Below are 12,956 nucleotides of genomic sequence, written 5' to 3'. Positions count from 1 at the left end.
AAATAAACTATATAGTTTAAAATTTGTTTTCATTGGTTTAAGGTAGTAAATATTAAATATTGTTAGATAATATGATTTTTGTTATTTAAAAAAAAATCTTTATAATTTTAAAAGTTAACATCGAAAAATATTTAAATATTTAGCATATAGAGGTATAGTATTACATATTAAATTATATCTATTTAATTTATACTATCTATAAATCTAATGGATCATCTATGGTTTAAATCTAATTATTGATATCCCAATAAAAATTTCTGGTAGACCCAAAATTTAAATGATAAGATTAGATATTAAATGTAATATGACTTTCTAGGAATATGTCTATTAGGTCTATTTTTTAAAAAAATCACACATGAATCAAGGTTGTGACTTCTGTTTTAATATAAAAGATATAAAGATACAATATTTTTCCTTCCAAGAACACAGAATAAAAATATACTCTTCGAAATAAAATTTCAAAAAGTGTATTTTCAAAATAAATTTTAAATCAATATCAAATGTGTTTTGTTTAATAATATATGTTTAGAAAAGTCTATTTTTGTAGAAAAGTCTATTTTTGTAAAACAGTTTGTTGAAAAAACATTTATTTTAACGAAACGAAAAGAGAGTAAGTAATATTTACCAAAAGGAATGTTATAGAGGGTAAATAACTTTATTTTGTTGGGTTTTAGTGTCTTTTTTACAGATTCGAGCTATAAGACTTTTATGTGAGTTAATCCAGTAATATTTCAGTTTTTAATAATAAAAGTTAAACCTAGTAATTTTGTCTAAGATAATTGATAGATATAGCTTGCAAAGAAAGCAGAGTTTTTGATGTGAGTCCCTCGTTCAGGTTTTCGGGTTGGATTTATATCAGATCTTATCGGGTCCGGATCTTTCAGATCTTAAATATTTAGATCCAGTAGGATAATTAGAATTTGTCGGTTCGGGTTCAGTTCAGATGATGTCGGGTCCAGACTGGTTTGGGTCTTTTATATATTTTGACCCAATATGCTAATTAGAATTTGTCGGTTCAAGTGTGGGTTGGATCCAGGTCGGGTCATGTCAGGTCCTACCCGAAAATATCCAAAATACAAAAAATACCTGAAAAGATTTAAATATCCAAAAAATATCCAAAATTTTATTCAAAATCTGACTCAAAAACATGAAAAATACGCGAAATTTTATCTGATTGCCCGAATTATATTTTTAAAATCTAAAATTTTACCCAAAACCTAAAACTATACCTGAAAACCCAAACCCAAATTTTTTAAAAAGATATTCGTAATATCAAAAATATACCGAAACAATCATATATATACCTAATATATAATAGAAATTTTGGAGTATCCATGGGGTCAGGTCCAAGATCCGCAGGTCTTTCACAAAAAGATCCAATAGGATAAAATAGCATTACCCGGACATACCCGAACCGTTTTTTTTGGGGTCTGTTCCGGTTTGAGTTTTTGGGTCCGGATAAAATACCCATGAGATTTTAACTAGCATTGATCCTGTTGGGCCGTCTGATTGGGCTATGTAGAAAATAAAGTGTATTCCGGAAAGACCCACGAAGTTAAAAGAATATCTCAAAAACGTCAATAGAGCTCATTTCTTTCCCATCTTTTTGTTTTTGGGGGTAATCAAAACCAATAGACTAAAGGGAACGATTTTCTTTTCTTTCCCATCTTCATCCAGCTAAAACCCTCTATCCATCTGTCAGAGAAAATGGTTTCTGTTTCTTGCTCTTGTGCGGTTTCTAGCTTTTGCTCCGTAGAATATAGAGCTCCTTCCTTTTGTGCCGGAAGTCATGTGCGACTCACTACCCGTGCGCTTCAAATCGGACAAGGTAAGCTTCTATGTTCTTGATTATGAAGGATTTATCTATACCAAGTCTTGTTTTCCTTGCTTGCGAATCCGAAGATTTTCGATGCAAGTAATTTTAATTGGGAAAATTAGATAAATTTTATTTGGCCTTGTTGTTGCTACTACACTTGGTAGGTTATTTCCTAAACTTGAAGAATAAAAGTCCTCACCGGTTCGCTGTTTCCGCTGTTGTGGATGATAAAAGTGTTGTAACGCCTAAAGAGAAGAAAGACGAAAGTGTGGTAGATGAGCAGAAGATGGTCAAAGTTTGCGACAAGCTAATTGAGGTTTTCATGGTTGACAAGCCCTCACCATCTGATTGGCGAAGGCTGCTCGCTTTCAGCAAAGAATGGGATAACATCCGTCCCCATTTCTACAAAAGGTGTCGGGATCGAGCTGATTCTGAGGAGGCTAACCCTGAGATGAAGCACAAGGTTCTTCGTCTTGCAAGAAAGCTAAAGGAGGTTGATGAAGACGTTCAAAGGCACAATGAGCTTTTAAATGTCATCAAGACGACATCACCTGCTGACATTGGCCAACTTGTTGCCAGGCGACGTAAAGATTTCACTAACGAGTTTTTCGACCATTTGCACACTGTTGCCGAATCCTACTATGACAATCCGGATGAGCAGACTGGTAATATTCTTTTTTACTTGTTTGTTTTGGTTGAAACACCGTGTGCTGATTTTGTTATGTTTATTTTCTTCTGAAAGTCCTTGCATCACTTGGGAAGTTGTGTATCGCGGCTGTACAAGCTTATGACACTTCAACAGAAAGTATTGATGCACTAAACGCCGCGGAAATGAAGCTGCAAGACATAATCAATTCACCTTCTCTTGATGCTGCCTGCAGAAAGATTGACAGTTTGGCTGAGAAGAATCAGCTTGACTCGGCTTTGGTTCTTATGATCACAAAAGCTTGGTCTGCTGCAAAGGAATCCAACATGATGAAAGATGAGGTACTAAATGGATGATTTTACATTTTTTCTTGGAATCAATCTAGTTTGAGCCATCTGGTCTTTGTTTTTTGACAGGTGAAAGACATATTGTATCATTTGTACGTTACGGCCAGAGGGAATCTGCAGAGGCTTATGCCTAAAGAGGTGCGAATACTCAAGTATCTACTATCCATAGAGGATCCCAAGGAACAGATGAGCGCTCTACAAGACGCTTTTACCCCTGGAGAGGAGCTTGAAGGGACTGATGTAGACTACTTGTACACGTAAGGACAGAGAAAACTAAACTAGAACTGAGTTTTATATTATAGATATGGAATCTGAGGATGTTTCTGTGTAGGACGCCTGAGCATTTGCAGAGCTTGATAAAAACGGTGCTGGAGGCGTATCATTTCAGTAGAGAAGGGAGTTTAGTGAAGGAAGCCAAGGACCTTATGCATCCTGAGCTTATCGCCAAAATGGAACAACTCAAGCTGGTTGTTGAGAAGAAATATATGTGATTTGAGATTATAAAGATCCTAAGCTCTCTGTTTTTTTTTTAGTTTTTTAGTTTTTATTGTCGTGTATGTATATTGTGTTTTACATTCTCCAGGTTTCACTACTAGTTCACAAATATTCGATACCACCTTAAGGCTAAAGACATGTGTAGGGAACGTTGAAGGTTTCCCTCCGCAGCTCTTAATTTTGATCTATCTTTGGGATTTAAAGGGGCTTATTTGCTAAATAACCAAAAAAAAAAAGAGTAATTAGATTTTTAGTAAAAGGTTAGAGAGAGATAGAAAGAGAAATAAAGAGACAGAGAGTGTTTTTGGTTAGATAGTGAGTTTGTGTTTTTTTTTATGGTTATTAGGTGCAAATTCCCTATAAAGTTTGTCTTGCTTACTACAGTATTTTATACTTCCCCTATTTCACCATATAATTAGTTTGGCAAAAAATTTTGTTTTAAAATATAAGTATTTTTAACATTTCAATGTACTTTTTTTATTTATTGAATATATAAACTTTTTTATAACTGGTTGTAGTTATATATTAAATGAAGTTTTTTAACAAGTAACCAGTTTTCGATATTGATGCTTTTAAGTAAAATCACCTACAAGTTGACATTGAAAAGGTAATAGAAACGATTATGCGATTAGGCAAAGGTGCATGTGGCCTAATGGATAAGGTGTTTTGACTTCTTATCAAACGATTATGCGATCAAGTTGCACCGCGCATGTGTTAATTTGTTTCTTTTAAATTTATCCAATTTTAACAGTTTTTTTTGTCAAATAACAATAATCACTGCCTTCTATGAGCGGAAAATATCAGTTTGGTTGTACGAAGAGGCTGTACAACCCTACATAGATTCTTTCTCATCGTTTTCCTTGTTCAATAAAATTATTGATTACAGATTTTAGTTCCCACAGTTTTAAAAATTTTGGATAAGAAAAAGATATATATTATGGGGACGATTTAACTGAAAACATACTTATGGCTTCAAAAAGTATTTAGACAATGACTGGTGAAAAACGACCAAATGGTTTTTGGCTTTCTGGATGGAAAAAATACGAATGGCATAGAAACATTCTTCGACAAAGACAATGTGTTGGTTTTTATAACGCCTATGCTGCTTCATGGCTAATGGGCCACCCACACCCGTTCTCTCGGGGTGTGGGCCTCATCCCATCCGACTGACGGTGCATTAATTTTTCTAAGTCCTGAAAGTTTTGTTTACTAACCATGCAATCACAACCCGACCTTTCCCTGTATTTTGGCCTCACTCGCACGGTATCACGAACCACTTTCTGATAGGTCATCCATCTTTTTACTACTACAGTCCAAACACGATTAACTCTGGAATTCTAAACGGATGTGTGACAGAAAAGATAAGTCAACTTTGGTGACATAGATAGCCAAATCAATTCTCTTAAGTTTTTTCCATACACCACAAACCAGGATGTTACAATTCAACCCATCTCAAAGAACGCAATGTCCTCATTGCACCCCGTGAAAAGGTCTCAAGACACCTATCGGATCAGAACCAAGACGACTAACAAGATCTGATACCACTTATAACATCCCGACCGCCCACGGCTAATGGGCCACCCACGCTCGCTCTCTCGGCCCGTGGGCCCCATCCCATCCGACGGACGGTGCGTTAATTTTTCTAAGGCCCGAAAGTCGTGTTTACTAACACTACAATCACCACTCGATCTTTTCTCGTTTTTTGGTCTCACTCGCACAGTATCACGAACCACTTCCCGATAGATCACCCATCCTTGCACTACTCCAGCTCAAGTACATTTAACGTTGGAGTTCTAAATGAATGTGTGACGGAAAAGGTAAGTCACCTTTGGTGACATAAGTAGTCAAATCAATTCTCTTAAACTTTTCCATGTACCACAAATCAAGATATTACAGTTTTGTACATGTTATATAGACTAACGGCTCTTTTAAGGCAACACGATAACAAAAATGTCTGACCCAATTGCCCGATCAAATATCAGCCAGATCTAAATTGATCTGAGAACACATGAATCCAACAGGTAATGTGAGATCAGAAACTCGAAGAGATTCGTAAGGACTTATAAAAAATGTTGGAAAATAACAATAAAACCGACACACAAACAGTGAAAAAAAAAAAAAAAAAACAAAACGAAAAAATATAGAGGAGGACAAACCTTTTCAATTTATTTTAAGTAAAAGAATATAGTGGGACAAGAAGATAAAAGATGAGTGATTTACACTATAGGACACTTTCCGAGTTTTTATTTCATCAAAAGACATTTTCCACTACTAAGGTAGTTTTTTATTGTTATTTTACAGTCTTACCCTTCAACCAAATTAACCAAATCTTGTTATCTTCTTTTGCTTAGTTGCTTCATGCCCTGTTACATTTTGAAAAATTTTAAATTCTAAAATCTAAGAAAACACCAAAACAAAACAGTTTAAAGTCTTTTAATTTGACCCACATGTTTCGTTTATGACCAAAAGTTTTTAGATTTTTGACCAAATCCGAAAGAGATTGTCAGGAAGAGATGCCGGCTTACGACGGAGATTAGGAATCCAGGATGGCGAGACAGAGTAAGCGATGGGAGAAAGATGAACTTAAACGCTCGTGGATTGATGAACGTGTCGATTTAGTGTTAATCGGTACATTAGGTGGAGAAATGCAAAATCTTAGTTTTATGTTCTTCTGAAGGCTAAAATCATTCAGTGTATGAAAGTTCTACAAGTTTGAAGTGAAATTGCTGCTAAAATGAATAAAAATAAAGATTAACTGAAAAGAATTCATGGCGGCTGCATTGTTAAGTTGCAGAACTCTAGTGACTTTTTGAGGAAGACGAAGCAGTTAATTACGAAAATGCCAATGATTTTTTTTTTTTGGAAAATAAGCAAAAATGAGTCTCATGAATATCTAACCGGAGAGCTGCTTGTTGAAATCTGCATCAATTCTACCAGAATACACCGGTTTTGATTTTTAATACTCACATTTAATTCATATATTTTAAAAAAATTTGTATTACATTTGTGTACACCAACCATACTTGTGTACACAAATTACATTGGGTAACTACATAATATCATAGTACACAGTCCTGATTGTACACGTGTACATGTGAATGAAAGAGAGAAATTTTTCTTTGTAAAAGGACGAGGATGAGTGGTTAACGTGAATGAAAGGGGTGTTTGTGAATAGAGGTTATTTTGGTACTTAATTGATACTTGATATCATAAGTGTTTGATTTGGTGTTGCTTATATTCCCGATGTTATATGTTAATTGTACATGTGTACAACCATTGTTGTGATCAATTCTTTTGGTGTTGTACACATGTACAATATTGTATATTATCATAAGTGTTTGATTTTGTGTTGCTTATATTGCCGATGTATATGTTTGTACATATGTACAACCATTGTTGTGACCAATTTTGTACAATATTGTATATTCTTGGTGTACACATGCAAATATCAGTTTTGAACATTGTTAATACATTTTTGTTGCAAGACTTCCATTTCCTTTTTTTGGTAAACTGATAATATTATAAAAATAACAAGTTCAAGAGAATTGTCCAAACAAGCGATAGAACATATTACAACAACTGCCTACACCCATAAAACCCAGCCATCAAAACAATATTGATGCTGCAACCCATAAGGCAAGATCCAAAACACAAAAACATAGACCAACCAAAGACCAAAAAAACAAATCCATACTGCAACTGTACACATCCTTGACCTCAGAGATCAAGTAACTAACAGCCTCGAAAACAACTTTATCATAAGGTGAAGGTTGTTCCTGAAGGCAATCGAGTTGTATTAAGAAAGCATCATAACTACAAAGCAGCTAATATAAAAAGACTCACAATATTGAATCTTGCAACTTCCGCATAGATAACAATGGCTCTGAAATGGTTCTTGTTGTAGGATAAGCCAACGCTCTCATCTCAGCAGCAGCTGTATCTTCTCTTCTCCGCCACCGTTTTTCTCATTTTATACTCTGTAATGTCTCCAGGACCAACAACAACTTAGTTTCCTCCTATCTCAATTTCTCCGGAGAAAACAACAACCAAGTCGGATTTCAAGTGAATTTTCTCATAAGAAATCATCCAACCAAGCGAATCAATCATGATGAAATGCCAGAGAGAGAGAGAGAGAGAGAGAGAGAGAGAGATGATAATTATCACCTGGTGAACTGCTCTTCAACCCAACTTCGATAAGTTCCACTTCTTATACGAAAAATAAAATTAAACAACACTAAAACTGAAGACGCATGAAAAAGTTACTTTCATCCCAGGAAAACAAAAAGAAACAAAAAAAATCAGTAAGGGAATGAAACCCATAAATTGAATTTGGGAATTGAAATCAACAAGAACAGTTGTGGTTAACTCACCTTCACAAGAACAAGAACATAATGTATGACAATCTGATCCGCCGTAGGTTTTAGCAGAAAGTGAGGATTTTACGGTGGTGGAGGAGGCATAAAGCATTTCGTCGGATTTAATAGAACTAGCTTGTTTGAGTTGTTGTATAATCTGAATTGTTTGTTTTGAATCTAGATCAAAAGATCCAAAGGCTGAAAATTAGTATAAATCACATCATGATTTATCTATAGATTGTGGCCATTGGATCACATGTTAATGAGTGGTGCAGAACCACTCTCGCTTACGCCGATAAAAATTTACAAAAGAAAATTTTGGTTTGTTGCTTTAATTAAGACAAAAAGGTAAAAGAGAAAATTTGCTATAGGTTTTGCTGGAAAAAAGTACAATGAAGTGTGTTAGGAGCAACAAGTGACCTATGATAAAATTATAAACTTAGAAACTGTCCTAGAATGTAAATCTTTCATAAAAGATTTATATATCCACATGAAACCCGAAAAAGAAAATTATTACTCATGCCAAATCAATTCACTTTCCGCAAAGGTAAAAATCAATATCTCTTGATTGATCTCAATCACACATCAAGCTAAATCAGCAATTAAATCGAAGGATCATAATCTTAAGCCCGGTTTTTAAATCATAAACTGCCAGTCACATATATGCTACCCAGATCATAATCAATTCCCAATTTGGCTAGCAATCTGAAACACGTCGGGTCTGAGAGCTATTGTTGGAGGTTGACTTTACCTCTCTAAAATAGTTTTGAAGATCCGGTCCAATATTTCAAAGGCCCATTAGGACGATGCCAAACCCAAGAGAACAAAGACCCATCATAAGTCCAAAAGAAGTTACCGGCACTTTAATGACGTGAAAAAAATAAAAAAAATCAGAGTAATAAAAATGTTTTAATGATGGCAGATTCATGTTGGAGATCAAGCTTCCATTACAAATCCCAAACTTTCCTTTGTGACTCTTTTTGTTGTATAACATTGGCCAAATTCCAATTTAGATCCATACATAGCCATCTATTAAGAATCAAATATACTGATTCTTTAAAAAGGAATAAAGATTGAAACTACTAATTTTCATAATTATAAGAATATCGCCATATAACAAAAAATTACAGTAAAGATTAAAGAACCAATAAAATATCCTCAAATACTTTTACTGTTGCTTCACTATGACAAAATCACAATTTTGATTATGAAACCAAAATTGAGATTGTCCATTTTCTTCCATCTCCGTGTCAATGATAATCCATGGTGGTTTCCATGTCATTTGTTTCCAAAGAAAAACGGTTAGAATGAGTTCCTTAGAGCATCTCCAACCCAATACCTCTTTTTAAGGGGAGCAAAACCTCAAAATGAGGATTTGAGAGATATTTACTCCAACCATGAATCTTTAAAAAAATTCTTAAAAATTTATTTATTTGGATTATAGTTCTTTAACATTACAAAAGTTACTAATATTTATGAAAATAAATAACAATAGAACCAAAAAGAAGATAAAAAATAGTTTTGGGGTTGGGTTGAAATGACACAAAACTTCAAAATTTGATTATTTAAAGTTGGGTTGGAGATGCTCTTACCACTTGAATCTAACAGAACTAGATTGGTTGTTTTGTCATCGAACATGGTCACATATTCCATGCCGGAGATTGCACAAACGAATTGTAAAAAAACAACGTAACTTTCAATCTGTAGTATACAAATATGTTTTCAAAAAGAATGAAGAACAAATGACACATAAGCATCGAAGGTTTGATCATGGCTTGAATAGAATTAGGGTAGGGTTGAGCAAATGAAAGGTACGATCGCACTCGCAATCGCCAAAACCGTCTGGATAGAGGTTCTAATTTTATTTTACGTTTTAAAAATAAACTAAATAGTGGATAATCTTATATTATGTTATAAAATTTTAAAGTTTTAAATATTCAATTTAGTTTGTTTTTTATATTAAGTATAAGTTTTAAATATTAGTTTTAAGTTTTAAATAAACTAAAATTTTAAAGTTTTGGATAACACTTAAATTTTAAATAAAAAAAATTTAAAAATTTTCTTAAATTTTTTAGATTTTTAAATTTTATTTGAAATTTATTAATATTTTTAATTAAAATAAATACAGTTTGGGTATTATAATGGATATAGTTTTAAAGTATGTGTATTCAAATGAATACAATAATAGTTAACGTTTTAAACTGGACGACGAAAAGTTTTAAGTATTAAAAAACTTCACGAAAATTAGTTGAATATTTTTATGTAATTTTCCCTAATAAGAAACCTTTTAATTAGAGAACCAACTGTGTAGAAACATGTCTATAGATTTATCCCACCCTATGGAATGTGTACAGAACTACAATGAAAAAAGTGTGCAATCAAATTACAAAAAAAATAAAAAATATATATATATATAATTACTCTAATTTACAGGATATAACTCAAAAAATGCCCCGCGGAGAAAACCAAACAAAGCAGTTTGGTAGAATTTTTCTTCATTTCAATTCAAATCCGAGAAGCAGCAGGCATCTCATACTGCAAAGCAAATGCTTCAACTCGGTTTCTAAGATCACATATCTCTTTGTTAGAGCATAGACTCTTCACAAACTCCTTGTGTGACTTGCCATGTTCTCTCTGCAACGCACTCGTTATCTGAGCTGCTTTCATCAGAAAATCCGCTATTGTCTCGAAATCAGACTCTACACAGCCTCGAGTTGTCATCGCCGGTGTCCCTTATTGGTTAAAAACCCTCAAGTTTAGGCAAAGAAGCGATATATTAATGAATAAGAATGTGAAATGCAAAATAAACCCGTGAGCTTACCTATCCTTACACCTCCAGGAGATATTGTACCATTGTCACCAAATATAGCAGTCTTGTTCAAGGTTATATGGCACATCTCACAGACCTTTTCGTAGACTTTCCCTGCAAATCAGTCGCATAAAAAGAAAAATCAGACAAAACTCTAACATTAGGATCAGTGAGTGGTAAGGTTGAGTGACTTCTTGTAAGGTACCAGTTAAGCCCAAAGGAGTGAGATCCCAGAGCAACAAATGGTTGTCTGTGCCACCTGTAACCAGTCTGCATTTTCTTCTAAGCAGAGCTGATGCTAAAGCTTGAGCATTTTTCTTCATCTGTTGCACGTAAGCTTTGTACTCTGGAGTAGCCACTTGTTTCAAGGCAATGGCGAGAGCTGCGATATGGTTGTTGTGAGGACCTCCTTGTAGCGAGGGAAAAACAGCAAAGTTGATCTTCTCCTCTAAATCATAGTGTGTGGAACTGTCGCAATGACTGGAGTGATGGGCTTGCTTTCTTATCTTTGGTCCTCTCCTGTAGAAGATGATACCACCTCTGGGACCACGTAGACCTTTGTGGGTAGTGGAGGTAACGATGTCACAGTGATCAAATGGATTAGAACATTCCTGTTGATGACAAACAAAAGTGAGAAATAAAATGTACTGGATTAGTTTCAAACGATATCCACACCAACATCCAGTTATTATTTCCTTAAATTTAAACTTTATAATATAAGGCTTCTAACTAGTAATCAATCATTCAAACCTATTACAAAAGAGGACTTTGATTAGAAAGTAGTCAACCATCTAAAGCTTTTGAACCACGGAGTTACTTAGTCCCACTCAATAATACTTGAGTTACGATTCAAGTGCTAGGCAATCAAATCTAAAACCTAAGAGGTAATTAAAAAAAAAAAAAAAACAAAAGAAAAAGAAAGAAGATTCAAACCTTAGTGGCCACAAGACCGCTAATATGAGCCATATCACACATCAAAACAGCTCCACATTTGTCAGCAATCTGTCTAACCCTTGAAAAATCCCAGTCCCTAGGGTAGGAGCTGCCTCCACAAATAAGAATCTTGGGGCGGTAATCAAGAGCCTTATCCTCAAGCTTATCGTAATCAATATACCCAGTTTGGGGATTCACTTTATAAGGAAAGCTCTCAAAGAAGATTGATGTAGCCGAGATCTTCTTCCCAGCTGGAGTACAATAGCCATGACTCATGTGGCCACCGGAAGGAGAATCAAGCCCCATGATCCGCTCACCGGGAAGTAAAAGAGCGGTGTAGACTGCAAAATTGGCAGAGGTACAAGAATAGGGCTGAACATTAACACCCCATTTGTCAGATTCAAGACCAAAGGCAGCAAGAGCTCTTCCGATGCAGAGATTCTCAATCTGGTCGATGTATTGATTCCCGGTGTAGTATCGGGCTCCAGGCATGCCTTCAGAGTATTTGTTGGTCAAGTGACTTCCCAACGCTTCCATGACAGCTCGACACACGAAGTTCTCGGAAGCAATCAGCTCGATTCCTTTGACTTGCCTTTGCTTCTCCTTCTCCATGATCTCGTGGATGTCTGGGTCCGCCAAATGAAGAGGCTGATCTCCCCAGGCACGAACAGCAGCACGTCTCGATTCAAGATCCGTGTCGCCAGCGATCGTTCTCCTCGGATGTTTGGATTGAGCTAGAAGAAGCGGACAGTCTCGTTGCCTTTTGAGACACATATGGTGACCTAAGATTCTGAAGTGCTCATCCTCCTTTTCATCTCCGCCTTTCTTTGGCTCCTCCACGGCGGCGACTTTCTGTTCGAGTAACTGCAACGGAATCGGCGGGAAAGTGGCCGGCGATGATCGGAAACTGGGATCGACTTGTAGATTAATCGAATCGTCAGCAATCGGTATTCTCGGAGTCGGAGCCATTGATGATGATGCGTGCGAGCAACCAAACCCTAATGAAACGTTAGAATCGGAGCCACTCAAATCCATACAAATTGGAACACGAATCTTACAGAGAGAGAGAGATCTTTAATGGAGAAGACGAATATGTTTCGCGATTCGCTTTTTTTTTGTTTTCTGTGGTTTGGTAAGAAACAAGGACGAAGAGCGAACAAATAAGGAAACGAGTTATGTGGAAAATGATTTTGAGGAGATTACCGGATACGCCTTTCCTGCGAACTATGAATCTGGACACTTTCTCGGTGAGGCTAATAATTACGGTGACCGTGTTAACTGCTAATAGCCGGTAGCATTAGGATCCATTAGTGCATCGTGTCAAATCCAAAGTTCATATAGCCAATAAAGCAAGACAGATTCATTTTGACCGAAATGTAAACGTTTTTTCTTTGTTAAAAGGAAAAAAAAGTGGAAAGGATTAGATTCAATACAATTTTAGTGCGCGACAGAATAAACAAATACTGTTTAACCTCTTTAAATTTATACTCTATAAATTAATATACATTAAAAATTTCTATAAAATAATATAATTTTATAGTCCCAAATTGAGTTT

At 35.3% G+C, this 12,956-nt stretch overlaps 2 protein-coding genes and 1 long non-coding RNA gene across 3 annotated transcripts; 1 reads left to right on the top strand and 2 right to left on the bottom strand.

The window, feature by feature from the left end:
- The first annotated feature begins 1,569 nt into the window (after positions 1 to 1,569).
- Positions 1,570 to 3,425, top strand: LOC106415912 (uncharacterized protein At4g37920-like). The gene is made up of 5 exons (XM_013856724.3): positions 1,570 to 1,828; positions 1,981 to 2,481; positions 2,559 to 2,803; positions 2,879 to 3,066; positions 3,141 to 3,425. Exons 1-5 carry the CDS (start codon positions 1,708 to 1,710, stop codon positions 3,298 to 3,300), a joined length of 1,215 nt encoding a protein of 404 aa, XP_013712178.2. The 5' UTR covers positions 1,570 to 1,707; the 3' UTR covers positions 3,301 to 3,425.
- Positions 3,426 to 6,976: 3,551 nt separating this feature from the next.
- Positions 6,977 to 7,974, bottom strand: LOC106411724. The gene is made up of 4 exons (XR_001282419.3): positions 7,675 to 7,974; positions 7,469 to 7,566; positions 7,148 to 7,281; positions 6,977 to 7,080 (listed from the first exon to the last, which is right to left on the bottom strand). It is a non-coding gene; the product is annotated as an uncharacterized LOC106411724 (long non-coding RNA).
- Positions 7,975 to 9,963: 1,989 nt separating this feature from the next.
- LOC106415509 (serine hydroxymethyltransferase 7) lies at positions 9,964 to 12,582 on the bottom strand. The gene is made up of 4 exons (XM_013856249.3): positions 11,402 to 12,582; positions 10,674 to 11,079; positions 10,481 to 10,582; positions 9,964 to 10,391 (listed from the first exon to the last, which is right to left on the bottom strand). The coding sequence occupies exons 1-4, from the start codon at positions 12,434 to 12,436 to the stop codon at positions 10,165 to 10,167; spliced, it is 1,770 nt and encodes a 589-aa protein (XP_013711703.2). The 5' UTR covers positions 12,437 to 12,582; the 3' UTR covers positions 9,964 to 10,164.
- Positions 12,583 to 12,956: the final 374 nt, after the last annotated feature.

The sequence above is a fragment of the Brassica napus genome, chromosome C8 (assembly GCF_020379485.1).
Source record: "Brassica napus cultivar Da-Ae chromosome C8, Da-Ae, whole genome shotgun sequence".
NCBI classification, from domain to species: Eukaryota; Viridiplantae; Streptophyta; class Magnoliopsida; order Brassicales; family Brassicaceae; genus Brassica; species Brassica napus.
Note: the sequence above shows the minus strand (reverse complement) of the source record. Positions and strands in the feature narration are given on the sequence as shown.

Coding starts and splice junctions, on each gene's coding strand:
- LOC106415912 (XM_013856724.3), top strand. CDS start 1,708: ATGGTTTCTGTTTCTTGCTCTTGTGCGGTTTCTAGCTTTTGCTCCGTA. Junction 2,482..2,558: donor CAATCCGGATGAGCAGACTG/GTAATATTCTTT, acceptor TTCTTCTGAAAG/TCCTTGCATCACTTGGGAAG. Junction 3,067..3,140: donor GATGTAGACTACTTGTACAC/GTAAGGACAGAG, acceptor GTTTCTGTGTAG/GACGCCTGAGCATTTGCAGA.
- LOC106415509 (XM_013856249.3), bottom strand. CDS start 12,436: ATGGATTTGAGTGGCTCCGATTCTAACGTTTCATTAGGGTTTGGTTGC. Junction 11,080..11,401: donor GCGGTCTTGTGGCCACTAAG/GTTTGAATCTTC, acceptor TGTCATCAACAG/GAATGTTCTAATCCATTTGA. Junction 10,392..10,480: donor TCCTGGAGGTGTAAGGATAG/GTAAGCTCACGG, acceptor TTAACCAATAAG/GGACACCGGCGATGACAACT.